General features: G+C 44.0%; 1 protein-coding gene across 1 annotated transcript; it reads left to right on the forward strand.

The window, feature by feature from the left end:
• Positions 1 to 667: 667 nt before the first annotated feature.
• LOC778390 (sodium/hydrogen exchanger 8) lies at positions 668 to 11,955 on the forward strand. The gene is made up of 23 exons (XM_044482363.1): positions 668 to 976; positions 1,105 to 1,155; positions 1,280 to 1,371; positions 1,867 to 1,944; positions 2,028 to 2,185; positions 2,726 to 2,827; positions 2,908 to 3,025; positions 3,780 to 3,832; positions 3,914 to 3,979; positions 4,729 to 4,773; positions 4,936 to 4,991; positions 5,222 to 5,406; positions 5,527 to 5,577; positions 5,652 to 5,759; positions 6,449 to 6,680; positions 7,644 to 7,946; positions 8,594 to 8,691; positions 8,928 to 9,059; positions 9,171 to 9,389; positions 9,498 to 9,704; positions 10,697 to 10,955; positions 11,064 to 11,365; positions 11,458 to 11,955. Exons 1-23 carry the CDS (start codon positions 817 to 819, stop codon positions 11,809 to 11,811), a joined length of 3,429 nt encoding a protein of 1,142 aa, XP_044338298.1. The 5' UTR covers positions 668 to 816; the 3' UTR covers positions 11,812 to 11,955.
• Positions 11,956 to 20,704: the final 8,749 nt, after the last annotated feature.

The raw sequence follows: 20,704 nt of genomic DNA on the forward strand, positions 1-20,704 counted from the left end.
GGCTCACATTTGACGCCATTCGACAAAGGAGATGCCGAATTCCGCTCCTCTCACCGGATCCGACTTGTCTTATCGGCGTAACGGGGATCGGCGAACTCGACCCCGACGGCTAAGCTTCCGATGCAGCATATGAAGCTTTGCTCTCCCCTACGACGCCTTCACGGTAACGATGAAGCCAGAGTCGTCGGGGTCATGAGTGCGATGGAGAATGACGATGATGGCCCGGTCCGGGTCACGAGGGCCACGACATAGCTACGGACAAGGAAATGGGCAGCAAAGTTGACCACGTTTGCACAAGAAGCCAGATGGCGATCCAAAGCGCCAATTGTCACGTGACGGGGACACACACATAGTACTCCCTCCATTCTACAATGTAGTGCTTTCTCTATCCACACGCTTCAACTTTGACCGTAAATTTAACTATCAAGACCGATTGCGGCGGGGGCAAAAGTTATATCAGTGAATTCGCATTCGAAAGAAGTTTTTAATTATGTAACTTTTTCTCCCGCCGCAGTCGGTCTCGTTCGTTAAATTTATGGTCAAAGTTCGACCTCGGGAAACGTGGACGCACTATATTTTGGAATGGAGGGAGTACAGACTAAACTGGTGCCGTCAGATGAGATGAGATTCGCATCATAAATAATCTAGCGATTACTCTGCTCTCCGCCGCCGTCCCATCTGATCTGATGTGTCCACCTCGTCTTGTCTGATCCCACAGCGAAGAAAAAGAAAGAAGTGGCAGCCAGCTCCCCTGAGAAGAGCTCGCCGCAGTACCGTCTCTTCTCTTCTCCCTCGGCGACGGCGACGGCGGCGGCGATGGAGACGGAGGAGGCCGGCTCCCCCAGCCCCGACGACGCGGTGCTCTTCTTCGGGGTGGCCCTCGTGCTGGGCATCGCCTCCCGCCACCTCCTCCGCGGCACCCGCGTCCCCTACACCGTCGCCCTCCTCGTCCTCGGCGTCGCCCTCGGCGGCCTAGGTCCGTCACCCTCCCCCTCCCCCTCTCCCTTTCCCATCCCAGTCCCATTCCCACCTCTGCTCAACTCATCCGTCAGATGCCAGTTCGCAATTGTATTTACTTCATCCCCTCTCTTGGATGCTGCTCAGAGTACGGGACCAAGCATGGCCTGGGCAAGCTCGGAGCCGGCATCCGTATCTGTAAGCTCACCCCACCCCGGATGATGGATATTATCTCGTATTTTCGGGATCAATTCGGTAGTAGTAGTAGTAGTTGACTAACCTCAATCCCCTGCTATTACTAACTGTCACTCCAATGTTGCAGGGTCTGCCATAAATCCTGATCTCCTTCTGGCCGTCTTCCTCCCCGCCCTCCTCTTCGAGAGCTCCTTCTCCATGGAAGTGCACCAGATCAAGGTATCCATCTTCACAGACAGGGCTGTCTATCTGCTATGATATCTGAGCTGCATCACTGAATAAGGCCGAGTTGCAGTGACGAACCAATGAATTGTGCTTCAGTCACCCATTATTTCCCCCCTTTGTCCAAAAAGAGTTAGTATTTACCTCTTATTAAGGTCTTACAGGGCCACCATTCAGTATTGGTACCAGTTAAGTATTATGGATCCAGTTACTGTCATAATGCTTAATACGACCCTCGATGCAGATAATCTGCCATAAGTTGATAAACATATAATAATCCACTAATACAAGTTGTGGGCGGCATCCCCTCTTGTCTGCTAAAATAGCTTTGCACACAGCACATTTGCCTTCTCTAATTTCTGTTGCAGGATGTCCAAATATTTGTAATAATACTTTTGGCAGTACCTGTATACTCATATCTTCCCTGCCAGCTTCCAGTTCTGAACTGTTATATAGCATTGTTCAGTGTATACTCAAGTGTTTCCTTTGCAGAAATGCATGGCGCAGATGGTGTTGCTTGCTGTCCCAGGCGTGGTGATCTCAACAGTTTTGCTTGGCGCCGCTGTAAAGGTATGTATGTATGTGCCTGGATTGACAATGGACGTAGGCCATTCATTCTAATGTTCTGATGCTAGCTAGTTAATTTTCCACAGCTCACTTTTCCCTATGACTGGAACTGGAAAACATCATTCTTGTTCAGTGGACTGCTTAGTGCAACCGACCCTGTTGCTGTGGTTGCTCTTCTCAAAGACCTAGGAGCAAGCAAAAAGCTCAGTACAATAATTGAAGGAGAGTCCTTGATGAATGACGGGTATGCTACCGTGACTCACAAATTATTCACGCATCAAAAACTCACAAATTATTCATCTTCTGATTCTTAGAATGAATGCTTTTTTTCTGCCTGCTTGTCTGTTCCTCTGTATTTTATTGGGAGCAAGTCCATTTCTTGAGAACAAAAAACAGAAATTACCGGGGAAAGTGCTTTAGAATGTGTGCTTCACTCTTAAATTTGTAGTATTCACTAGTACAGTCGTTTTTTGTGTTTTCACTTCGGTCTTTTATTTTGAAATCACACCATGTAGGAAGAAGACACAGGAAGGGGTTGGGGATGGGGTGGGGTGGGGTGCGTGGGGAAGAAACCCGCTCTGCACGTTCATAAGAAAAAACAATGAAAAGCTCATGTTTATTTGATACTGGAAGTAACCGACGGTGATAATTCTGCCCCCACAGAACTTTGAACCCTAGCTAGCGCACCCACCAGTGGGTTATTGCATTGTTACCAAATTGCGCCATGTACAATTATAAGATTATTTTGGACTGTATTTGTACTTAATGGCCTTGTATTCTACAGGACTGCTATTGTTGTCTATCAGCTATTCTATCGAATGGTGCTTGGAAAAACTTTCGATGCAGGGTCCATCATAAAGTTCTTGTCACAAGTTTCACTTGGAGCGTATGTGAATGGTTTATAAGTCTGAACTCGATGATACAAAAGTGATGCTACTGATGCTAATCGGTATCTTCTTTGACCAGTGTTGCTCTGGGCCTTGCGTTTGGAATTGCATCAGTACTATGGCTGGGATTTATTTTCAATGATACAATCATAGAGATTTCACTTACCCTTGCTGTCAGCTATATTGCTTTCTTCACTGTAAGATAACCAGCTGACGAACTATCGAAGCTCTCATATTTCTGTTTATTATATATTTTTTGTCTATAAGGACATGATTTGCTCAGTGTTTTGAAATAGGTCACTGCCTGGAATAATTTGTAGCACTAGTCATAGAATGATTGTCAAGCAGCCCTTTTTGCAACACCAGGATGCTGTTTTACTGGTAAACTGAAATGGCTTTCAAGTCTCCTAGATACACAATAGCAAAGTCCCCATGTGGTTTTAAGTCACGGAACTGGACAGACCTTATTGTATTTCCTCAAGTATAATTGTATGGTTTGAACAAACATTCCAGTTTTGAGGGTATATCAGAGGATTCATGTTGGAATCAAAATTCTATTACTGTTTATACTCCTGATTCTAACTTCAACTAACTTGGGGGATGTTTGGTGAACGAACTGTATGCATGTCATGCGAAAGAACATTGGCTTTTCTAGGAACAGGATTCTAGATTTTTGATATACCAAAAATGGTTCGATTGCCATTTTTTAACCTACGCCAATAGTTTTACTTTCTTTCCAGCTTTTGGACCTATTTACTGTGTACTGTTAAACTGAAATCAATCCATATGAGATTTCAATTTTGTTTAGGATAATAAATATCAGTGTTCATTGATTGGAGCTTGCCTTTGCTTGTGCATGAATTATTTTTTCTCTCATGTGTTCTGCAAGACAATGACCAGTCCTCTAGTTTTTTGGGTGCTATTTTCTGTTACTAATATTTTTCATATCAGGCGCAAGATGCATTGGAGGTCTCTGGTGTTTTAGCCGTCATGACCTTGGGGATGTTAGTAAAACTTGTCTTCACATTCTGATTTGCATATCCTTTGCTATCTTCACTCCAATATTAACTTCGTCATGTCGGCAGGTTCTATGCTGCTTTTGCAAAAACTGCTTTTAAGGGTGACAGCCAGCAAAGTTTACATCATTTCTGGTATGTTCAAGCAATATATGCCACTTTCTATTGTCAGCAAAGATCAAAATTCTCAGCATATGATCAACCGTAGTAATTTTAGTCAAATATATTAGTTTTTCTTTGTTCCTTATGTATCCCGTGAGTTCCATGAAGCTGTTGATGCTGGATTTCTGTGAGCATTGTCTGGAATTCAGTAGATTTACATTTAAACCTATGCCCTCTTGTAAATGTAAGATAACAAGTTTGTAGCAGTCAGTTATTTGTCTACCTGTTAAACTTCAGATTTGTATAATTTTTAATGACATGCAATTTCATCATCAATGCCCTGAAATGTCATTCACAGCTTACATTGGAGTTTCTAAACACCAAAATAAAATGCATGAAAAATAATGATGCCCTAAAGCATCAACAACAAATTTATCATTTAGTGCAAGATGCTGGTATCATCATACAGTGTCATTGCATTCTTGTCTCTTTCTTTTCCTGGGAAATTGGATTGTAGAATGTACATTGTGATCCTTCAGTTCACGGTACATTAAGCATTACTATGAATTCTCATTTAAGCCATCATATAATGGCTTATTGATTCTTTTGGAGCGTCTTTGTAGTCGTAACTTGTGTGAGGGCCTAAGTGCAAACCTCTTGTAAAAGGATATGTGCTCTCCATGTTGGAGACACACATGATCTCTCCAGTTCACGCCAGATTTTCTTACGTTTTATGTGATGTGTGCACTTCATGTCTGATTACTGTTTTTACTTGTATTCAGGGAAATGGTTGCTTACATTGCAAACACACTCATTTTCATACTGAGGTATCAACAACTTTGAACTTTTCTACATGTCGCAAAAATAATTTCTGATACTTCTGTTTTTGCCTGGCTAAACTAGACCATGCTTGCTTTTGTTTGGTATGATTAATGCTTCAAATATGGGTACTGTCATCACAATGTTTCATACATCTGAACTCCCTTCAGTGGGGTTGTTATTGCAGATGGTGTACTACAAGATAATATTCATTTTGAGAGGCATGGTATGAATCTTCATGTATCTCTATCTACTCTTCAATGTTTATTTTGTATCAACAGGGACATTTTTCGGATTTTGATATTTTCATTCTTTTTTGGGGAGGGTGAGAACACAGTAGCACCTAAGGAGTGGGTGCGCCTGATATGTTCTTCCGTTCTATATTATGAGCTTGGTTCTAAGTTCTAACCTATCTTTGCATCGTGGGTATAATTCTCTTATCTCTTGCTATTTTAGGCACATCATGGGGGTTCCTTGTTCTGCTCTATGTTTTTGTGCAAATATCGCGTGCTGTAGTTGTCGGTGTTTTGTATCCACTGTTGCGTCACTTTGGGTATGGTATGGACATCAAAGAAGCCACAGTTCTTGTTTGGTCAGGACTGCGAGGAGCTGTTGCTCTATCACTCTCTCTGTCCGTTAAAGTAAGATTCTTGCACTAATGCCTTTGATCCTCACTTATCTGTTACCATTATGTGCATATTTGTAGACATCTTTTTAAATCCACCATTTTATTGAGATATTAACTGAAATTATTTTGCTAGCGTGCTAGTGATTCAGTTCAAACTTATCTGAAACCAGAAGTTGGAACAATGGTATGCTCTTTCCCTTTTCCTGAAAAGTATGAATTTTTTATTTGAGCTTTGCTGATCTTATAAATCTTTTGCAGTTTGTGTTCTTCACAGGTGGCATTGTGTTTCTGACATTGATTTTGAATGGTTCTACCACACAATTTTTGTTGCACCTACTTGGTCTGGGAAAATTGTCAGCAACGAAGGTTAGCTTAACAAATTCTTATCTGTGGTTTCTTCTGATCTCGGGATTAAAGATTTTGCTTAACTGTACATTTGCATGTTTTACTAACCCTTTGAGCTCTTACTCATAAGATTAATAAGTGAACTGGCCCAGCTAAGGTGTTAAGTTATGCAAATATTTTGTCCCAATCTATGAGCCCAAGGATAGTGATGAATCGATTCGTCATACACAAATAATGAGGCTGAGAGTACTAACACGCCCGACACATTATTAAGAAGGCAACATAATACCCAGGTTTATTCGCCCCACGAAATAGATCAACAAGATTTGATCTGCCCCACAGGGGTCAAACCCATGTTGGCACAAAGACGCCACTCTTAGGATATTGGTTATTGACCTGAAGATTACTCTGGATGTGTAGGTCCATTTATAAACTTGTTAAATTATGAAAATAAATAATAGTCTCTCTTTTGGTCGAACCCTCTTGATTCCTTGTAGCTTCAAAAGTTGTTTATAGAGCCTTTCATTACTATTATTATCATTAGGCTCTTCTTTTATCTACTCATGGGTGTGTATGTTTGCTGTGATTGCTATCTGCAATCAGAAACAACAGTAATTTGGTTTCACATCACGTGTGATCGATGACTGTGAAGTAGCATAGTTATGTTCTCTTCGTGCTCCAGTTTCTAATCTGATTTCCTGCAACTGTAGCTTCGTGTATTGAAGTATACACAATATGAAATGCTAAACAAGGCATTGGAGGCTTTTGGTGATCTCAGGGATGATGAGGAACTTGGGCCTGTTGATTGGGTTAATGTGAAGAAATATATCACATGTTTGAATAACTTGGAAGATGAACAAGCACATCCCCACGATGTTCCTGACAAGGATGATCACATACATACCATGAATTTGAAGGATACTCGAGTGCGGCTTTTGAATGGTATGCAATATACATGATAATGTGCTGATTAAATTTGATGTTTGGTTGATTGATCAATCCGCCTTTGTTTTAGCTATATCTTTTCCAGAATGCCAAGATGTGTTTGCTTAGGAGGTACAGACATATATAAAAGAGTAAAATGCACTATGCCCTATCAAATACTCCCTCTATTCCATAATGTAGTGCGTATAGATTTTTTTCAAAAGTCAAACATTACAAACTTTGACCATGTATATAAACAAAAATATGTACATTTAAAATGCCAAATGCATATCACTGGATACATCAAGACTTATATTTTCACGTCGTATATGTTTGGGATTGTATATATAAATAGTTTTCTCTGTAAACTCGGTCAAAGTTTGCTTAGTTTGACTCTTCAGTAAATCTATACGTACTACAACATTATAGAACGGAGGGAGTACCATGTTATTTACCAATTCTTGCTGTCAATATCCTATCAAATATCTTGCTAGTAGCAAGCAGACAAAATTATATTACACGTGTTGTTGCTGTACACACAAAATATTACTAAACATGGTTGTAGCTGAACCTTAGGCCATCTTTTATTTCTGTGTCGGTCGTACTTTTGGTACATATTTATCTAATCTCTACATGAATTGGAATTTGCACTTTATTGGAGCTATCAGATCACTCTTTTTTTTTGTGAGGAACATCTTTCATTTGTTATGTTAGGCACTTATGGTTTCTATGAGTTCTGTGTACCTTATTAATTTTTTGCATCCTTTTATTTTCTTTGTTGTTTCTGCTCTCGAGCTATTACTTAATGTGTCATTTATGGTTCTACCTTCTCTTGAAATAGGTATGAGAATATGCGGTCTCATACTACTACCTCTCTTTTACTGTATCTGTCTATGGCCTACCAAAGAAGCACCAAGTCTGAAATGGAGGGAGTAAACATGATTAGTTTAAAAAAGATTACTGACTACAGATTTTTGTCAGGTGTGCAAGCTGCTTACTGGGGAATGCTTGAAGAGGGACGAATAACTCAATCTACAGCAAATATTTTAATGAGATCAGTTGATGAAGCTATGGATCTTGTCTCTAGTCAATCATTATGTGATTGGAAGGGTTTGCGGTCCAATGTCCATTTCCCAAATTACTATAGGTTCCTTCAGATGAGCAGGTTGCCAAGAAGGCTTGTCACATACTTCACAGTAGAAAGATTGGAGTTAGGATGTTACATCTGTGCGGCATTTCTTCGCGCTCATAGAATTGCGAGGAGACAACTACATGATTTTCTTGGTAATATCCTTGACAGTCTTGAAATGTTGTCCTGTGCTAGTTTTGTACCAGTTATTTGACCTATAAAGTGCAGACAAATGTACAGAAGAAATGTCTGTCTCAGTAGTTGGTGCCTATATGAGAAATGCTATGTGTGAGAGTGTTCGAACATATTCCTGGTGTAGGGGTCTATTGTTGTACTCCCTCTGTAAACTATTATAAGAGCATTTAGATCACTAAAACAGTGATCTAAACGCTCTTATATTAGTGTACGGAGGGAGTAGTTCTTAAGTGGGAAAACCAAGTGGTACTTACCTTAAGCAGGGTTTGCTTTCCTGTAGACTCAGCCAATTAAGGTATTTAATGCTCAAAAAAGCAGGGTTTGCTTTCCTGTAGACTCAGCCAGTTAAGGTATTTAATGCTCAAACTGGCAATGTCTTGATGGTGTGATGTATCCTTCATTACAAACTTACCTGGTATAGCAAGATCTGACGGTCCAAATGATTTGAGCTTGTTAAGGTTGAACCTGAGAAACTTTTCTTTGTTTTGCAATACCATGAAAAGCCTGTCAGAAGTCACCTTTTCACTGTTTTGTGGACACTGGAGATTAGCGATCCTAATCCATTTCACCATTTCCATTATTTTTATAAATTTTGCTTGTTCTTCAGGTGATAGTGAGATTGCAAGAATTGTCATCGATGAAAGCACTGCTGTGGGGGAGGAAGCTAAAAAGTTTCTGGAAGATGTTCGTGTTACATTCCCTCAGGTTGTGGTTACAATGTGCTGCTATCATTTGACTAAAATTATTATGGGTTCTTTAGCCTCATGAAATCTTGATAAATTCGTCCAACTAGCAGTTTTATTTGTGCAAAACTTGAGGACGAAAGCACATTGTCTGAACTAAAATGAGACTAGTTCAGTTTCATGCACATCTAGTTTCCTTTTTTTTTTCTCGCAGGGGCACTGTTATCTAGATTCTGAAGCTGTTTCAACGCTTTTCAGGTGCTTCGTGCATTAAAGACTCGACAAGTAACATATGCAGTATTGACACACTTGAGTGAGTATATTCAAGACCTCGGGAAGACTGGGTTGCTCGAGGAAAAAGAAATAGTCCATCTCGATGATGCTTTGCAGGTAGTTTGGAATATATGATTTCATTTCTTGTGGTGAAGTGAAAATGACTTATCTCTCTGGTTTCAGTTAAATCGCAACACACTAACTCTGATAAGTTTATTCATTTGGCAGACAGACTTGAAGAAGCTTCAGAGGAATCCACCGCTGGTGAAAATGCCAAGAGTTCGTGAACTTCTAAACACTCATCCTTTAGTCGGTGCACTGTCTGCTGATGTTCGTGATCCATTGTTAAGTAATACAAAGGAAACAATAAAAGTTCATGGAACAATTCTATACAGAGAAGGCTCAAGGCGGACTGGTATATGGCTTGTTTCGACTGGAATAGTAAAGGTATGTTTCTGCCTCGAGACTACTTCATTACATTTTGGTCGAAATATATACTTTCCTACTCTAGCTGTTTCAATAATGAAGATACCCCTTGCTATTTTTTCCTGGCAGTGGACAAGTCGGAGACTATGCACCAGGCATTCGTTGGATCCAATTTTGTCACATGGAAGCACTTTGGGTCTATATGAGGCATTAACTGGAAAGCCTTATATTTGTGACATTATTACAGAATCGGTGGTGCATTGTTTCTTCATTGAAGCTGAAAAAATAGAGCAATTGCGCCAGTCTGATCCTTCTATTGAGGATTTTATGTGGCAGGTATGCTCTAATAATACTGCTAACCCATGTGCTCATTTACATTTTTGACTCTTAGACATTTCCTGCAACGCATAATCCTTTTCTGCTCTGTTGTTTCCTTGATTCTGTGAGTGGGAGTGAAGCCCATTTCCTTTTTATGTGGTTCTCAATAGGGTTAAAATTCCTGCTGGTTACTGATTGATAGTCCTGTAAGCCTGTAATGGGAGGGTGGGTGGGTGGCAGCGTCTGTTCTAACAAGTTTTGCTTAGAGTTGCTTCTAATTTCGACACTAACATCAAGTATGAAGTTTGTCCTAAACCAAGGGTTACCAAGAGATAATTGTCAAAAAAAGGGTTACCAAGAGATTGTCCGCATGCAGTAACTATGCAGCAATGAGGTGTAGATGAGCATAGTCTAAACCAACACCTCCATCGAGGGATTCGCATCATCATTGTTAGATTCGAACAATGAGGTCAAGTCCTAGATTTTCGCCTGGGCAGCATATCAGCGCCCCATCGAGGGACTGTCGACTGAGCCCTCAACGCCGCCATCACTGGATCCAGTCAAAGACTGGACAACCACGTCGTGTTTTCATCTGCAACCACCCCAGCTGATTATTGCCACCACCAGTCCTCAAATCTGCTTCATCTTTGTATCAAACTATCAATACCCGTGCACATTAATGAATTGTAACACTCAAAGCAGCCCAAGCGTGTATGAACTTACAACAATTGTTGCAACTTGCCTGGACATTTACTTCTCTTCACCTTATCGAAACTTTGCTTGGGCACGTCGCGTTGCATAATTTATTACTCCCTCCGATCCAAAATACGTGTCTTAGTTTTAATTCAAAATTGAACTAAAACCACGACACTTATTTTGGATCGGAGGGAGTACGCATTAAGTATTATTACTGACGTTGAACTTCCATTTAGGTCTGGTGTAATAATGCTACATTTTTTCACATAATTTGTATCTGGTAGACCTTAATCATTCATACACCGAAATTACAGGAAAGTGCTCTAGTCATTGCAAGGATTTTGCTCCCTCAGATATTTGAGAAAATGGCAATGCGTGAGATGAGGGTTCTCATTTCAGAAAGGTCTAGTATGAATGTCTACATTAAGGGGGAAGCCATTGAGCTTGGGCATAATAACGTAGGCATCTTATTGGAAGGATTTCTGAAGACAGAGAACCGAACTTTGATCACAGCTCCAGCTGTGCTGCTGCCGTCAAACACTGATTTGAACTTATTTGGCCTGCAGTCTTCAGGTTCTCTATATTTTCATCAATCGAGCAGTGGCTGTTTTTTAAAGCAAAAACAGTGATTTTATTTTGTTCTAAAAGTAATTGAACGCTGAAGTGCTCTCTTGTTTACAGCCATGAATCAGATAGACTACTGCTATACTGCTCCCAGTTATCAGGTGGAGGCTAGAGCAAGGGCCATCATATTTGAAATAGGTAGCCTAGATATAGAAGCCGATCTGCAAAGAAGTGCATCATTGCTGTCTTCAACCCTCGGACCATCACGAACACAGAGCAAAGAGCATGTCGGTTTGCTCAGGTGGCCGGAGAGTTTCCGGAGATCCAGCGGGCCTGGGAATGCAAGCCTAGCTGAAATCAGAAGTCAGCCTGGTAACTTCTCTGCTAGAGCCTTGCAAGTCAGCATGTATGGCAGCATGGTACGTATGATCCTTTTCATCTATTTTGTCGATCTCATAGCTATGACTTTTGATCAGCTCAACTAAAAAATGGATCAACAACTCATTCACAGACGGATGGCATGCACCGTGCTCGGCGGCAACCGAGGCTTGCTCATGTGGAAGGAAACCAGAAGCACAGCGTGTCGTATCCAAAGGTGCCTTCAAGGGCAGCCGACACGCGGCCTCTGTTGTCGGTGAGGTCGGAGGGCTCCAATGCGATGAAGAGAAAATCTGCTCCTGCCCCAGCTATAGCTCCTGCACTCGCTCCCTTTCCGCCGCCCCTAGCAGAAGGCCGGCAACGCAGGGCGGTAGGAGAAGATGACGACTCGAGCGATGAGTCCGTGGGGGAAGAAGTCATCGTCAGAGTGGACTCTCCCAGCATGCTCTCGTTCAATCCACCCTCCGGCCCACCGCGAGGCAGCTGACAGTTGCAGTATGTACCGATATTCTCTTCTTGTTGTATACTGAATTTTGTGACCAATGGTATCATGGTGTATGTATATCAGTATATGTGTAAAATGCACGATATGTTGTACTGTATAATAAATGGCAGAAAAAGGTTGTGGCGACTTCAAGCTGCAATGTGGAAGCCTGGGATAGCCTTGTTGATAACCCTACTTGCCTTTTTCTAAATGTGCTGTGGCCCAACATTTGTGGTCTATGAGTATGAAACTACTCAGGTCATGAATATCTTCTGTTCTGCTGTCTTATGGAGCTTATGGTGGACTTTTCGTAACAAACTCTGTTTTCAGGGAAGACGATAAACTCTGTTTTCAGAAGGACGCTGGAGCAATGCAAAGGAGGTTGTTGTCACACCCTGATTTTCATGCCACAACACTTAAGCTAATACATCTTGATAAAGTGTGGTTTGACAAAAACTTTTGCATTATTTGGCTTTTATTTGGAGTTGGTTTTCTCTTTGTGTTTTCAAGTGCTCTTTAAAGTCAACACAACTCCACCTTCTATACTTCATCTCCTTGCCCCAAACTTCTGCCCAATGATCATGCCATGTGTATAGAGAAATATAGTAATTTCTTACAAAAATAATTTGGCCAAAAAGTATTTTCAAAAATTAGTTTTCCAAAAACCCCTGAATTAAGATTTGTACTGCAAGTACTTAATTAAGGGCAGTAAAAATCCTTCCAAAAATATGTTTGACTCCTATTAGATATAGGATACCCAGAAACCACAAAAATATAATTTTAAAAGTTATTTTACTATTTTATTTAAAAGCCTTTTCTTAAGGCCAGAAATGGTCTTTAATAGGGAAAAATTATTTTTTTGTTTCAAAAATATTTAACAAAAATCAGGGAAACTCAATGGACATATATTGTCCATATATAAGAGTTTCAACACATGGTCATGTTCAAAATATTGGTCAAATCCCTCAAAAACCATTTCTGCCCATTTCAAGGATTTGAAATATTTCTACAGGAAATATTCCCCAACAATTCCAAGAAAATTCTAGCATGTCACATATGACATGTTTGATGATCTTGCCAAGTATCATGTCATGGAGAAAAGTATAACCCCATGAAATCTCCCCAAAACCATTTCTGTCCATTTTGAAGTTTGAGCAACTTTACACTGACAAACATGTCCAAATGCTCTCAAACTTGGTGCACATGCTCAAATGGTGTAATAATGCATCTAGACCAAATGGCACAAGTTGGAGAGAATGTTATCTTGATCAAAGTACCCCAAAACCCTCTCTGACCAGAATCAAATTTGAACAACTCTACATTTCCAAGTGTGTCCTTTTGATCTGAATTTTTGTGGACATGTTCAAATCCTCAAATGATAACACTACACCAAGTGGTGCATCAAGGAGAATAGATTTGCATGACTAAATCTTGGTAAAGCCATTTCTACTCATTTCTAGGGTTTACCAAAGTTACATTGGCTACTTTGCCCAAATGAGCTCAAACTTGGTGGAACATCCTACTTCTATGTGCCATTCCATCCTGTTAATTCTCATGGCAAGTGGAATTAATTTTCTTGCCCAAACCAACAACAAACACCTTTTGCCATTTTCCCAAAATCATCATTTTGACATCTTCCAACTAATCTCCTTGAGCTCAACTTTTTACCACATCTCCTCCTAGTCTTCTCCTATCTCCAGTAACTCTTCCCTAGCCTCAGCTCAATTATTCTGGGGGTGAAACCCATCTCTTTCTCTCTCTGTTTACCCATGGCAACTCCTCCTCTCTCTCTCATTTCTATATGCAGCCCCCCACCTAGCTCCTGACCACTCTAGAGCATCCAAGGAAGCTCCAGGACACAAGTGGACATGCCCCTGACCTTTTAAAATGGCCATGCCGGCCATATGCATGCTCTGGAGCACGCTACAGTGCGCCCTTGCACTGTAGCTGCCCTCTGCCCGATGCCTCCGACCACCTCGGCCCTCCCCCGCACGCCCGCCGACGCGTCTCGACGTCCGCAGCACGCTACACCCCTGTCCCCCTCATCCTTCTCCCTCCTCCTGCCCCTGCTCGCACGCGCGCCGGCCGCCCGAGTACACCAGTGAGCAAGCTCACACGCGCGGTGCCCCTGCCCCCCTGCTCTCTCTCTTCTCTCCCCTAGCTCTGGATCGAATCCAGGAACGCCCCACACACCGCGACGAGCTCCTGTGACCCGTGGTGACGGCAACGAGCTCGCCGGCGCACGAGTCCTCGATGGACCGTCGCCCGCCTATTTAAAGGCCTCCCCGAGCCCTCCTCTCCTCACCACTCGCCCTCTCTCCCTCCCAGAGACCCACGGGACGAAGCCAAACCTCTCCCCGAGCCCTCCATCCACCTCCAAGACCGGAGCCGAGCCGCCGGCCTCCACCTAAATTCGGCCGAGCCCGAGCTCTTCTCCCTCTTCTCTCTCCACCAGCAGGCTCCCCTGAGCAAGGCGGAGCTCCCACGCTCTTTCCCTCGTCCGAGGACGCACCGTAGCGCCGTGCCCAATCTCGCCCGACGCCACCATCCGCCGGCATCCAAGCCACCGTCGCCTCGACCATCCCCGGTAGCCGTGGCATACACGAATGGATGCGGCGCTCGACGCTGAGCTCACCCATAGCCAGAGCGTCGCCAGAGGTGCTCCGTAGCGCCGGCAGTCGCCGTCGGGGCTCTCTGCTCCCTCGACCAGGCAAGCGCGCGGGAGGAAGAGGAAGACGAAGGCCCTGCAGGCGGGCCCCGCTCGTCAGTGGCCCAGCCACCGGGCCACGCTGGCAAGTGGAGGCGGGTTCGCCCCCTCTCGCGTCCCCGCGGTGAAGGCGCACTTCGCGTGGGCGCCTTCGACGTCGCCTCGGTCACCCCGTGCGGCCATTCGGCTGGGCCGGCCCACGGCCTATCTGCCGCCCCGTGTGCAGGATAAGGTTAAAACCTTATTTCCTTTTTCTTTTTCCAGTCAGCTTCAAAAATCCATAAACAATTCAAATTAACTCCAAATTGGATGATTCAAATTTCTAGTAGTTCCGAAAATCATGCCCTATCACATGGTGCCTTTTGCACATTTTTCTAGCACATTTCCCTTCACACATATTAAATAAATCCTATTTTCTTATTTCTGTGCTGAACTTTAGAAAATCACAGAGAGCCCATTTTTGATCCAAATTCCATGATTCAAAATCCTAGATGTCTATAAGTTCAAAACTTAGTTTTTAAACATTTTTACTAATACTTTCTGTATCACCTCAAATAATGGTCTATTTCTTCATATTTGTCAACTTTGCAAATTCATAGGAAAATCATTTCAACTCCAAATCCAGTGAAACCAATTCCTAGATGCTTCTAAAATCATCCTTTGTTAAATGGATGTCTTTGCTCATTTTTCAAAAATATATTTCTGTACACTTCTTGCAAATCCATAAACCCCTTGATTCCATCATATCCAAATGTTTAGAAATATCCACTGACCCAATTCCAATGGAACCACTCTGGTTAATTTTCGTATAACTAGAGATGTCCTAGAAAAGTCAAATCAATATTTTTAGAGCACTTTCATTTCCTGCCTTGTTGTGTTGCTTATTATGGTTGCTTTCGACGATAGTTGACGAAGTAGACGAAATGCTTGGAGTTGGACCAAAAGATATTTGAAGATCTCAAGACTCTGATGAACCAGGCAAGCAGCCCTTTGACCATGTCTATGAAACCCTTTTTATGCATGTCATATAGCACTTTTATTGCTTGCATCGAAGTCATGATAAAACGGTGGCCACTTGAGGTGGTGCCTCCGTTGCTTTCCTCATTAACACTTGCATGATGCATGACCCTACCTTTCTATGAGGGTTATGCCGTTGGAAGTAGATAGGATGCTAAAGTAGTTGCTACGCAAAGTGGATCAGGATTATGCATGGAAAGAAACAAGTGTGGTTTGACATACTTGCGAACAACCCTAGTGGGTGCCACTAATGCCCCTGGGAGATGATGATGAACTAGGTCACTACTTGGTGGAGAAGTAGTGTACCGAGGCTCGATAAAAGTGTTGTTTACAGAGATGGATTAGATTTAAGATTTGTCGACTGTCCCAACCTTACATGCGCAACCACTCTACCCTTGTATGGGAAAGGACATTATTGATTACCTAGGCCGATACTAGCTTGGAGCCCGCATTACTAGTGACGGGAGAGTTGTTGGTGCGCTCTCTCGGGACGGGGTCGTGCCAGGTAGGGCGGCCATGACTATTTTCACAGGGCACCGGATACACCGTTGTGTCCCCTCTCGGATGTTACGATCTCGAGTAAGTCTCGTATGATGTACATCGTGAGGATACGGAACAACGAGTGGACTCCTTGTTAGTGTCGTCTAGGGAAAGATAATGATCGGGTGCTTACCCCGGGTACTTGAGGTATCGCGGGTCGTGGATGACACGGAAGTTCCCCAGATCTTGTGGGTAAAGTGTGCAACCTCTGCAGAGTGTAAAACTATTCAAATAGCCGTGTCCACGGTCAAGGACAGTTGGGTGGTGCTGCTTAAACTACATCCACGTGTTTACAAACCAGTGTGTGTGTTGGATAAGTGGGAAGAACTACTTGGGTCAAGTCAAGGACTTGACATGATTGAGTTGGGTTGGTGCCCACTCTATTTATGTTGATATCTGTAACCTGTCCTCATGGTTACTTGAATTCTCCTGATGCATGTCTTACACGTTGTTGAACATGTCATTGCACTCAAAACTAGCTTTCCGCAAAAATTTACCTATATCATGCATTGTTGTATCTTGAACCAAAACATGGGTTGCTTGCGAGTACATTCAAAGTACTCATTGTCTTGCCATTGGTTATTTAATTGGCCAGGCATCAAAGAACAGGAGTTCAAAGAAGAGTCCTTTGGAGACGAACATGCGAACTAGGACGTTTCTCAGTCAGAATGCCTGTAGGGTTAAGGCAGATGGCATGGGTTCTACTTATCAACAAAGATTTCCGCTGCTTGTGTTTCATTCGATGTTCAGCCCTTAAGGCTTTATAAATGTAAGACTTGACCATAATGGTCATAAATTGTGTAAGACGATATGTATGGATGTAAGACTCTTGTTATTCAGCTTCTGTGTGTTCAGTGAGCATTGATCTCTGGGATCACTATACACGTGCATTCGGTGATCTCGACTTATGAGTCGGGGTCCCCACAGAGCTGGTATCAGAGCCATCCTGACTGTAGGAAGCCTTAGTTAGCATGGACGTTAGTTAGCTTGAGACCTTCTAAACTTCTCTTCTTTTCTAAGCTTACCAAGCCCGAGGGATATTTTTCCATATTGACCTCCCCTATTCAACTTTTGTAGATGGCTGTCGCCCCCTTGAGACTCCTTATGACAGGATTTCCATCACTCCTAAAAGACTGCCTCCAACAATGCCACTATCCCTTGTTGCCCATATACACCCTGCATGAACTGGAAAATGATGTGCTCGAGAAGGAGTTCTATGCCAAGGTTTTTGTGCCTGCCAAGACCTCACCCCAGGGGTGGTTCTTCATTGGACCACCCATGCCAACACAAGACCTGGCCATTCAGCAAGTGGCATATGAAGCGCTTCTCCGTCTTCGAGGCCTCCTTCCAGAAATGAAAGAAGAACACGCCACCCGCTACCTACCTGGAAAGAACGGATTTGGAGCCCCAGCTCAAGTGATGATTTCCCCAGAAGATGAGGATCCAACCCTCAAGTACCAGATCCGCTTCATCAACGCCGGAGACTACCTTCTACGTCACCTTACCGAAGCATTCCTTAAGGCTCGCCAAGACCTCCCCTCACTTCTGCACCTCCACTGCCTCGAGAAGAAGAAGGTGGTCGAGCAAGAACAGCAAATCACTGCCTTAGAAGCCCACATTTTTAATCAAGAGCAGCAAATCAAGGGACTTCGGAAAGCTCGCAACCCAACCCCACGCAAAAGGCATAGGAATGGATTTCCGTATCCACCTCATAGAGGATCATCGTCAGGCCCCCGACGACAATACCCAAGACTGAATAGAAACCCTTGTGCTTCCGTCACATGTCGCGGGTGTGGTGAACTTGGGCACATTAAAAGGATGTGTCCCAACAAGCAGCCGACTGTCGCATACCCTTTGGCACCACAAGGGGAACCCAGAAACTAAAGACTGAGCACCCTTCTCTCCGAGCAAGCACGACTACCGAGTCCGAGGACCCCTAGGGTAGGATGAGTCGTGTACCCCCCTAAGGACTGGACGTGGAGTTTGGGTCTCCCTACCAATGGTTAGGGTTTAGTCTCGGTCTCTGAGCTAACGGTGGCGGGAACCATAATCTGAGGATTGGCTGTGGATTTTGGGTCTCCCTAGCCCCGGCTAGGGTTTAGTTTCATTTTATGGCCGCCAGTGGTGAGGTGACGGCGTCGTTGATGGTGAGGAATAAGGTTACCTTGTCTTGTCCTTGTTCGGGCGATGGTGATCAGCATGGGCGAAGGGCAACAGACCCAAGGCCCCTCTTTTGTCTAAGTTTCATGTAGGTGGTTCTCGATAGTGGAGTGGATGGTGACAGTATGTGTATTGGTCTTCTGACTTTTTTTTCGATCGGTAAAGCGCACAACCAACTTCAGCTTTGTCGAGAAGCTAGTGAGGTAAGGCCTCCTGGTTCTATCTGGCTGGACCTAGGATGATTGCTTTGTCATCCTCGTCACCTTCTTCTCCAGGATAAAAATCTTTTACTTTGTCGCCGACTTCTTCTAGCTCCGAGCAACAACTTTCTGACCGTTGCGTCAACACCATTACTCTTATGCTAGGCTCCGAGTGACCGGGTGTGTTATGAAGATCTAGAGGCGGCATTGAGCTTTTTGGTCACAACACACCCACAACGAGTGAATGGCATGAAGATGGGTTTGATGTAACCAAGGACCCGTGTCTTCCTCCGTCCTTGAAAGAGTGTACTTCTTACTTTGTTGGAAAGTCAAACTTTTTTGTTTGACCGTATTTAACATTTATGCTATCAAATTAATAGCATTAGATTCATGATAAGATATATTTTCATCATATATCTATTTAGTTTCACAAGCATTGACATATTTTTGCACAAACTCGGTCAAACTTTAAGATAGTTTGATCTTCCAACAAAATTGAAAGTACGCTCTTTCAGAGTATTTGTGTTTTGTACGGATTGTCAATTGTCATCCAAAGGTTGGAAAATTTTAATTTTTTTTCTCGAACCAAGGAAAAAAAAACATACATACAGTCACACGACCGCGTGCCGTACGACCCCCTCCGTTCTGTCACGCGCGTCGCCGTTCCCGGCCGCTCTTGCTCGTCGATCGCCGGACGGAATCGCGTCCCCACCGTCCCCACCCGGCCCCCCACGATCTCCGGCCATTGGGGTTTCAGGTATTCACCCCAGCGATTCTCTTCAATATCCCAACCCAAATCCATCTAGCTAGATCGATCCGCCCCTGGGCCGCAGGTCCAGCTGTATTTTTCCAAACCCTAGATAGACATGGAGTGGCTAGGGCCTCAAGACTGGCTTGATCTAGGGTGACAGCGCCTTCCTTGCTCGTTCTCAACTTCTCAATCATGAATGTCACTCTGATGATCTAATAAGATTAGCATGCATGTAATCCACGTCTATAAAGCAGCGTCTCCTCTGCACCAGTGTTGATGGATCCAAGCAAGACGGAGAAGAGGATGACACCGCTGCCAGCACCTCCTTTCCACAAAGAGCGCCCTCTTCCTAGAGCACAACGGTCCCCAGATCGACGCTACTCGCCTTACCCTCCTCCGTCCAAGGATGATTACTCGGGAAAGGTGAGAAAATCCCCACACACTTTTTAATGTGAACACCTTAAGTCCTTAATCCATGGATTCAAATGTTATTTTTTCCCCTTTGAACTGGCGCTCGGCAATATGGATCTATCACTTGCACCTGGATCGGTCTATTCTGATAAAACTGGCGCTCGGCAAACCCTAGATATTCTTGGCTTTTGATGCAACATGTACTCCCTCCGTCCGGAAAAAGTTGTCCACAACTTAGTGTACTGTGAATTTTGCAAAAACGCCCTCGTAGCTTAAAATCTATTACAAACATGTCGCTGTTTCCTTCCTTCTTCCTCTGTCCGTCGCCCGCGCGCGTCGCCAGGGCAAGTCGCCGTCGGGGACCTACGCCGGCGCCACCCAGGGCTTGCTCCTCCGCCTCCCAGGACCTGCTCCGCCCAATTGCTTGCTCCGCCGCCGCCCAGGACGTGCTCCTCCGACGCCTAGGTCCTGCGCCGTCCAATTGCTTGCTCCGCCGCCGCCAAGTACGCGGTCCTCCGCCGCCCAGGACCTGGGCCACCCAATTGCTTGCTCCGCCGCTGCGCAGGACGTGCTCCTCCGCCACCCAGGACCTGGGCCGCCGCCGCCAGACCTGCGCGGCCGATATCCCCTCCCTCCACCAGGATTTGCGCCGCCGCCGGCCAGGACTTGCGTGCGCCTGGGTGTCGAGCGCCTCGACCGCGAGTTCTGGCCGCGCCTGGACCTCAAGCTCGAGCTCTTTCCCCTGCTCCTCTGCAAGTTGCTACTGGTCCCCTGCTCGTGTTGCCGCCCGGAGGTCACCTGCTCGTGTGCTGTCACCGGAGGTCCCCTGCTCGTGCTGCTGTCGGTGAGAAGAAAGAAGTACAAGGCTCCTTGCTTTTTCATCTCCAGTGCCGGACCTTGCTTGCTCTGTAATTTGAAACACAATTGATCATGTCCTCTGAATAAATGTTACAAATAAAGAAGTTCAGTTAACTTTTGCTATCTGAATTCTAATCAGATCAAATTGCTGTCAATTGCTCTGTAATACTCAACCAGGTTTATGAAAATGAAGATCAACCAGGTTTATCTTCAGTAAATAATGGTATGCATTGTTTGATTAAGCAGTAGCAA

This window comes from Triticum aestivum, chromosome 3A, assembly GCF_018294505.1.
Source record: "Triticum aestivum cultivar Chinese Spring chromosome 3A, IWGSC CS RefSeq v2.1, whole genome shotgun sequence".
NCBI lineage: Eukaryota > Viridiplantae > Streptophyta > Magnoliopsida > Poales > Poaceae > Triticum > Triticum aestivum.

Coding starts and splice junctions, on each gene's coding strand:
- LOC778390 (XM_044482363.1), top strand. CDS start 817: ATGGAGACGGAGGAGGCCGGCTCCCCCAGCCCCGACGACGCGGTGCTC. Junction 1,372..1,866: donor TGGAAGTGCACCAGATCAAG/GTATCCATCTTC, acceptor TTTCCTTTGCAG/AAATGCATGGCGCAGATGGT. Junction 6,681..7,643: donor TCGAGTGCGGCTTTTGAATG/GTATGCAATATA, acceptor GATTTTTGTCAG/GTGTGCAAGCTGCTTACTGG.